This window comes from Cantharellus anzutake, assembly GCF_015039405.1.
Source record: "Cantharellus anzutake strain C23 chromosome Unknown EI90scaffold_156, whole genome shotgun sequence".
NCBI lineage: Eukaryota > Fungi > Basidiomycota > Agaricomycetes > Cantharellales > Hydnaceae > Cantharellus > Cantharellus anzutake.
In genome coordinates, this window is record NW_024067106.1 from 133,280 (window position 1) to 141,692 (window position 8,413).

Genomic DNA, 8,413 nt, shown 5'->3' on the forward strand with positions numbered 1-8,413 from the left:
AATCCTTCCAGAGCACCATGGCCATTACATGGTTCATTTAGACACCGAGTTCTGTGCGAAAATCTTGGTGGAAACATACCTATCATGATCATTCATGTATTTCCGATGAGTTAAACCTGAAAGAACATTATGCACATGAGTTCAGTGTAGCTTCATGTGCGAAGCCTGGAGCGTCAGCTTCATGCCACCACCTGGATGATCAATGCACCCTGAGGGCTAATCATGGATCTGGGGCGTTCCCAAATATTAGGGGGCACGTTTTTCTGTAGTCTAACCACACGCAGACTCTTTGGCACCTCAGTCTGATACTGTAAACCCCATGCATGCATCGAAGTCATTCAAGTGCGAGTGCCCCTACTTTGTGAGGTCGACATGGCGAACACCGAGTGCTGGCATGGCAGGCCCATTATGTCATCATTGCCGCGGGTGTCCTGTTGAACCGACTCCATGTAATGATCCTAAAGGAGTGTGCTTTCGAGGAGCATCAAGAGGAAGTCACCGGGGGAAGCAAGTGAGTTGGAACAGTTCCGGTCAGTTTGATGATTCTGTCCTGAAACACTTGGAGTTCACATCTATGCTGGCTCATGTGGTGGGAAGGCTTCTTGACTGATGTCCTCTTACATCTGCTAGGGGCAACCCAGGTACCAAGTATCCAATCATGGGCCCCTGTTGACATGAGCAGGTTTCAGGGAACGCAACCAGGACATGGCCATCCGAGGCTATCTCAATGGGCAGGTCAAACATCGGCTAATGGATACTGTGGGCCAGCGAGTTCTGAAATAAAAAATAGCCTTGATGAGGGTGGAGGGAGTGGTGAGTTTCACAGGCTACTCTATTGGTGCTAATGATGGATGGACATTATGGATATCTTTCGGACGGGTGTGTGAACAGGGGATTGGCTGTTTGACACCTCCAAAATTCCCGATCACCCCAGGTTCTATTTCAGTCCCAAGCAGGAAAGGATCCCACGTGACATACAAGGAATTACGAGGGTGAAAACCCAGGAGGAGAAAGCAGGGTCCTGGCAAGAAGTGGAATAAGCAACGAGTTATCAATTTGCCTTTCGTGCATTGTTGAATTCTTCAGTTACATATGTAATCTACATATTCTTGTAGGTTAGTGGTAAAGTAGAACAAAAAAGGAAAGAAAAAGAAATTCCAAACACATGAGTATATTGCAACTTGATTTTGAAAAGAATGCACCATCTATGTTTCAAATCACTTTCAACTCATGTGAGGATTCGGGAATGACATGAACGCAGAGCTGCATCGTAGGAAAAGTGTTCTGGGGAAATGAAGTGTGTTGACTGCCTTAGGAGCAAGCAATGAGTCGGATATATATATTAGCAAACATGGAGGCACAGGGGTTGAAAACAAGTACATTCATTGTGAGTCTGTAAAAGCACTCGAAGATTCAAGGTAGCGCAGAATTTACAAATTTCCAAACCATTGATGATGTTTCAAGAAAGGGTACAGAGAATTGCTACCCACATGAATAATTCATGTCATCATTGAGTCGTGCAGGGAAACACAAGGCACTTAGCCTCAAACAAATTCCCCTATACAAGAGCACCAGCACCAGGAATGGCCGCTCCGCGAGGGATAAGGCAGTATCCCATACTCCAAGCTAGACTTCTAAGGCAACTCACAGCATCCTCGTTCCAACTCGCAGCATTTCCCAGAGTCTCACCACGAGTTTCATGAGGGGAGGCATCTGATTGTGAACGGAGCGCAGTAGATGGCCCTGCAAGCTCATAGTTAACAGTAATGTCTAGCATCAGAAAATCCCAATTTTCGCTGCAGGATACCCTCTCTTGCACGGGAATCACTTGCTGGAGGAGGGAAGCGGAGCTATGGGGAATAAACTCACTAGTGGAAGAGCTAGCTGCAGGATAGGGGAGTGAACCAAAATCCAAGACAGACGATTGGTCGATGTTCCTGATGTATTTGTATAACCCCAAGGTAGAAGGTGGGTAGAAGGCTGCAGGAGCATTAGTAAGTGGCACATTTCCGAGTTCGTTTGCCAGTGGAACTATGATGGAGGATCCCTCGATGGCTGAAATAGTCCCCACTTGGTTTACCCATCCATGAATTGTGGATGGCAATACCGCTGTCGGAGAAACGATAGCAGATGGTGGGGGAATTCTCATGTCAGCCACAGGCTCACCCGTTGTATCTCCAAGGCTCAATTGCAGATATGAAAGGAACTCTCGCATTCTGGGGAGCAGCGCTATTGAACAGAGAGAAATGGAGAAGGGATGATAACATTCAGAAAGAGGGACGTACCTATCTCAACACATGTGGGGTCGCCTGAAGTCAAGGCCCTGACCTCCTCCAGACACTCCTGAGCTCTGGTCGATTTCTACAAAGTTATTCTCAGTGCTTTGCCTATCATACGGACCTTCACTACAATGACGAACGCGTACTTTGACCACATTTGAAATCTTTATCAGGCAGGGGATGCATTCAACATGCATGCGGTGGCATGCGTCACAAGGCTGGCAATCTAAGGGCTGGACACATCCCTACAAAGTTGTGAAAATGATGTTGAGTAAGAAACTCGTTTGCACTATCAGATATGATGGAGGCTATAGGGCGTGTGTCATATATATATATATAACAAGACCGAGGCATGATGCATCCTGACTTGGTCTTATGACACATGGAGTTGGTGTTCCCCATGCCGCGACAGCAAGAACATTAGCCACGCAAGAATGTGCCTTTAGCGCCTTTGATGCCGAACGTTCTCAATCGAGTAATGCCATGGCTACAGAGCGAGCAAACACTGAGACAGAATGAGGAAGGATCCTTGTCTGGGTAAAGATGAAATAGTATGTACTGATAAACATACTTTTTAGAAGCAAAGCAAAGCAGGCATGCAATTCGAAAGTTTCGGCTTCTGGGCGAAGTGTTGAGAATACAATGTTTGCTTGGAGTTGGACGACAATATTGAGATGTGTACAATTGGATTCGACTCGAGGCAGTCTCGTGCAACATTGAGGCCAGAAAAAATTACCAACGACCCGGTTTGGTTCTCTTAGCCCTTTCATTGAAAATATGAATCAGTGAAACGTTAAGGATATACATGGGTGAATATGCAAACAAACATTTAACAAGAAACTCGCTTCAGGAGCGAAGTGGGGGATGCTTGAAGCTTCCACATGAAAAAGCAATTTAATAGTAAATAAAATACACACTTAGGGGTTTTTTTTTTCGGTGAGGTCCTAGGGGAGGCAGCCAACAGTTGCCAGGCAGTCTTGTATGACAACCACACAACTCAGTACTCGAGGAAAGGGCATGGCCCCACACATTCGACATTTCGCCCAAGCGAGCGATTGGTTATTAAGTAGCACAACGGGCGACTCGGAGCGATAGAGTAGTGTGGCTGGCGACAACCCTGACAAACGTCGAAGCCTCTGGAATATTGAGCGACCCAGTTTAAGGACAAGATTGAGTGATCGCTGGTGGAGAAGGCGCAAGGAACTGAGGTGAAAGCACATCGGTAGGTGCGAAGATGGCACAGAGGCCAAACACGCATGGCACAAGTCCAAACAGGACGTGAACAAAAGAAAAGAACACAACGTACCGAATCAGCATTTGAAAGGCGATAAGTAGGTATGCTGCAAGCGAGGTTAAAGAGAGTTTGCGGTGTGCGGCAGACATGATGGAAACCAGAATGCACCTCCATTTAATCCCAAGTCCTCGCGAAAAACGAAAAAAAAAAACCCAAATTCTGAATGAGGCACGTGTAGCATGGGGCAAGGCATGGACGCCCGGCATGGCTGCAACATTATTTAATAACTGGTGGGTGCCGCCTGACGTGGCAGAACCCGCTACTCAACCACATCGGTAATTCATTCGGTTCAGTATGGAGTTTACATTGAAGACAGAGTCCCACGGTGTCTAAGTAGTCCCACAATAAATCAATCACTCCCCCCGTCGATGTTTAAGGAAAAACTACCTCATACACACAACCAGACATCAGATGCACATTTTAAAGGATCAAGGACAGCGAAATCCTCACCAAAGAACCACTGTCATCCCTGTCTCCCCTCCCCCATCCTGTTCGGGTTGGAGGTGTATGGAAGTCGCAATCTGTCATGCCATTCCCTTCAGTCAAATCTGTTTTGTTGTATCGAATATGCACCAGTGTGATGTGGCAATAAGAGAGCCCACGATTTTGAGTCTCAATCATGTTGCAGAGAGTGCATGCGATGTGAGAGGTGCAGAATGTGGAATGGTACTCAGGTTCAAGATATATAAAGGCCCCATTACTTTGGAAACCCAGGTGCAAGATATATTAAGTGCCCAATCGATTAAAAACCCAAGTTCGCGATATATCAATCCTCCCTTACTTTGAAATCGTAGCGGTCATCAGTAGAGAGCATATCAGAGAGATTGAATTTTCCCATTACAGGTTAATACGCAAGACAAACAATCCAGTAACTTTTTTTGGGGCAACCTGTCAGGGCACAAGCCCTGGGCCCCCATTACATGTAGTCCCGTTGTAGATTAGTGTCACGTGACAGGCGACGGGTTGAGACCTATTGCTTATCACCCCATAATACCCACACCTTTGTGACACTTACGGCCTGGTGACCTGAGCGAGCCCCACAGACCTCACACTTTTTTAAGTGCATGAGGTGTGATTAAAACTAATCTACACATCCTTTTTACATCTGTTCCAGGGACAGCGCCTGACATGGCACCGTCATACCCCCAAACGGGGAAGCTTGCATCTGCAGCGAGAACAAAGGGTGGCTTTGTTAAAAAGCCACAATCTCCCAATTTGGGAGATAACCTAAACACTGTGTCATCGGATGATGACGAAGACCTGCCACATATTGGTAGGACCTCAGGGACAAACCCTGAGGATCCCAAAAACTTACATGGGGTAAATGCGGGGAACAATACCCTTAGAACCCCATGTGCCAACATGATCTCTCCTAGAAAGAGAGAGTTCTCACCACTGGGTGAGGAGGCAAACATGCGCACACGTAAGCGCGCGGCTGCCACACTAACAGCCTTAAGGGCTGGGTCAGACACGCCAAAAGAAGTCCCACTATCCTCAGGGAACCTCTCACTTGGTGCAAGACACTGACAAAAACAGCAGTAACTCCTGCTGGCGCAGGGGGCCGTTTGTGGCCCCAAGCAATGTGGAAAAATTGTCCACATCGTCTCAAGTCACCTGCATGACATCCAGCTTGCAAGATTGCAGCAAGCCGGTTCACTCCCAAGTCTATTTGACTGGGAGTTACACAAAACCATCAAACGATCACTCCCACTGGCACAGGGAGCCGTTTTTGATCCCAAAAAATGTGGAAAAATCTTTCACATGTCCAGCATCGTCTCGCATTAAACGCGAGACGTCCAGATTGCAATATAGCAGCAATCTGGTTCACTCCCCAGTTGATGCGACTGGAAGTTGTCATAAACAACCAAATGACCATTCCTGCTGGTGCAGGGAGCCGTTTGGAGTTCCAAAAAATGTGGAAAAATCGTCCACATCTACGGAATCGTCTCGCATCAGCCACGAGACGTCCAGCTTGCGATATAGCAGCAAGCCGGTTCACTCCCCAGTCTATGCGATGGGTAGTTGTGCAAATCGATCAAACGACAACTCCTGCCAGCACAGGGAGCCATTTGTGATCGCAAAAAATGTGGAAAAAACTTCCACATTGTCTACATCGTCTCACATTAACTGTGAGACGTCCAGCCCGCAAAATCGCAGCATGCTGGTTCACTCCCCAGTCTATGTGACTGGGAATCGTGCAAAACAATTGAACAACAACTCCTGCTTGCACAGGGAGCCATCTTTGATTGCAAAAAATGTGGAAAAAACCTCCACATCGTCGTTACCGTCTTGCAACTATAGTGAGACATCCAGCTCGCCGCCTAGGCATGAGCCGGTTCAAACCCCAGTCTATAAGACTGGGAATCATCAAAAACCCTCATGGGACGACCCCCGCTTGTGCAGGGAGCCAGTCCTGAGTGGAGGAAATGTGGAAAAAACTTCCACACCACCAACACCATCTCACAACCACTGTGAGACACTCAGCGCTCTGTCTGAGAACGAGTGTACACACTCCAACATGGATATAAAGGCCATGTCATCCAGATCGACACAGACTCACAGGTTGAGCTCACTTCTGGACTGTCCTCAGATGGCCTCGGACCCAGCATGGACACAGCAAAGGGACCAGGTGCAGGAGGATGGGGAAGCTCCCCGAAGTGGACTTTTTCCAGGTCCCATCCGAATGGAGGACAGGAAGTGATGAAGAACTCCTTCTCAGGCTAAAGGCCCGAGAAATAATAGGAGAAAAGGTCAAGGGCAGATGCTCAGAGAGCACAGAGGCTCAGGGGAAGCCACTGCTGCCAAGGCCGAACCCAAAACTTTTGCCAAAAAAAGCGAAGTCACCAACTTCGGATGAGGTCACCGAAGTCTGTAGGAGTGCAACGTGGCAGAAGAAGGAGCCTAGTAAGGAGAACCCACAAATGAGTGGGCAACCATCAACACCAGGCCCCATCTTAGGCGATAAATGGCCCTCCTCGGTCACTTCACCCAGGCAAAGGATAAGTGGAAGTAACCTTCTGCAAAACCCCTCCAGTAATGCTGGAGAGAACCAAACAAACCCTCGTGAAAACTTCACAAGGAAAACTTCCAGCAAAACATTGCTGGAGGATAATGGGCACCTCGAAAGATGGTACCACAAGGCCACACGGATGGCCAAACTTCTAACTTTCACCCCACACATAGACAGGGTGAAGTGGGACTGGTTAAATAATGGTCCTACTCGACTCCCTGACACGAAGTGGTCAGGCGAAAATGATACAGAAATTTTCTGGCAGTGGTACACCACACTGCTAGGATTCCTCACATCACGAGGATATAGAGGTGCACACTACGATGAAATCCATCTGGATTGTCTCATTGGTGGATTGGCAGAGCCTGCACTCTCACACGGACTAAAACTCCGTGAAGAAGCCCTCCTTAGAGATAAAGGGGGGAAATTTCTTGAAGTTCTCGATACTCTAATGAGGACATATATCAAGGAGCCCGCCACATTGAAGGTGATGGAAAAATACTGCAATGTAAAGTACAATGCAGGAAGAGGACCCAGACAGTCCTACCCAGAACCATCGCTTAATGCTAGGTTTCTGGAAAACATCCTCCCTGAATGCAAGGAGGAAATAATCAAAATGGGATTCTCCTCTTTCGAGGAGATGTTCAGAACAACATCTCGCATGGACGAGATGAAAAACAGGCTGAGGATAGCTCCAGCCTACAGGCCAGAATGCTATGCCAGACCTGAAACCACCGCGACCACAAATCGCGAAAAGCCCAACCAGACGGGAAAGGAGAAACACGCAGAGGCAAGAGCCAATGTGCAAGATCCTAAACCCAAATGGAAAGGCGAATCCTCCCTGAAGCAGTCAGGGAACACCGACCAAAGGCCGGTACAAGTACGCAATAATTGTGGAATACCAGAGCAGACAAAGAGCCACCCTGAGCACCAGTTAGTAGGAGACAGAAACCCAAGGCACAGGATCGCCAGGGAAGTCGACTACAAAACAGAAGGTGAAGTTGGAGACGACTCCGATGAAGAAGAACTGGAGAATATCTCTGGTGATTTCGAAGTGGAGGACACCTCCAATGACTTCGAACCAGAGGACCCAAACAAGGGACCTCACTACTCGCCCAGAAGAAAGGGCGAGGACATCAGTGTTGGGACCATAATAATGGCCCCAAGATCCGACATCATTGAAAACAATGACGAAAAAAATACACTAAAACTGGCGATAAGCCAGACCAAAAAGAGAACTACCAACTCTTTGGTGACGACACCAAAGAGGGATCCCCCTGAGGAAAGTCCCTCAGAAGACAACACCCCCGAGAAAAAAACCTCGGAGGGAGACCCACTGAAGGAGGACCCTTCAGAAGAAACCACCCCGGAGTCTCCAGAAGAAGACAAGCTCTGGGTGGAGTTTATACTCGGCTGGCTAGCGGCCACAATCCACCCCCTCCCCAGTAGAAATACTGGGCTGCATCATGCACGCATGGCTGACAAGGCCAATCAGCCTTCCTCATACCTGAAGGAGGACCAAGAATTGGCAGATAAGATCAAGTAGAGATCCTAACTCCCACTTGTGCAGACAACCCAGTCTGCACAATCTTGCAGCCAACTATTGGCAGCCTTCCTCTCATACCGAGAGGTTTTTGAAGGTCTACCCGACCATCGACCTATAGTAATATGCTATAGTTTAACTCCTCAGACTGAGGAGACTCCATTGTGTCTGGAAGTGCTCCAGGCCCTCTTTTTTTTTTGCCTTGTTTTTTTTTTCTTTCTTCTCTGGCTCTTTCCTTGGGAAGGCCATAAACACGGTGAATGAGAAAGTCACCGATGCTTTGGTAG

The 8,413-nt window shown here is 47.8% G+C and overlaps 3 protein-coding genes across 3 annotated transcripts; 2 read left to right on the plus strand and 1 right to left on the minus strand.

Annotated features, from left to right (window-relative positions):
* Positions 1–391: 391 nt before the first annotated feature.
* On the plus strand, positions 392–1,086 carry EI90DRAFT_3090971 (uncharacterized protein; the record flags this gene model as incomplete). The annotated part of the gene is made up of 3 exons (XM_039062356.1): positions 392–530; positions 631–813; positions 892–1,086. The coding sequence occupies 3 exons, from the start codon at positions 395–397 to the stop codon at positions 1,038–1,040; spliced, it is 468 nt and encodes a 155-aa protein (XP_038908511.1). The 3' UTR covers positions 1,041–1,086.
* Positions 1,087–1,558: 472 nt separating this feature from the next.
* EI90DRAFT_3136265 (uncharacterized protein) lies at positions 1,559–2,436 on the minus strand (the record flags this gene model as incomplete). The annotated part of the gene is made up of 3 exons (XM_039064779.1): positions 1,559–2,229; positions 2,286–2,361; positions 2,401–2,436. The coding sequence occupies 3 exons, from the start codon at positions 2,434–2,436 to the stop codon at positions 1,559–1,561; spliced, it is 783 nt and encodes a 260-aa protein (XP_038908512.1).
* A 2,265-nt stretch (positions 2,437–4,701) lies between these two features.
* On the plus strand, positions 4,702–8,129 carry EI90DRAFT_3022461 (uncharacterized protein; the record flags this gene model as incomplete). Its single annotated transcript, XM_039057772.1, has 3 exons — positions 4,702–4,996; positions 5,343–6,202; positions 6,246–8,129. The coding sequence occupies 3 exons, from the start codon at positions 4,702–4,704 to the stop codon at positions 8,127–8,129; spliced, it is 3,039 nt and encodes a 1,012-aa protein (XP_038908513.1).
* Between the last annotated feature and the right edge of the window lie 284 nt (positions 8,130–8,413).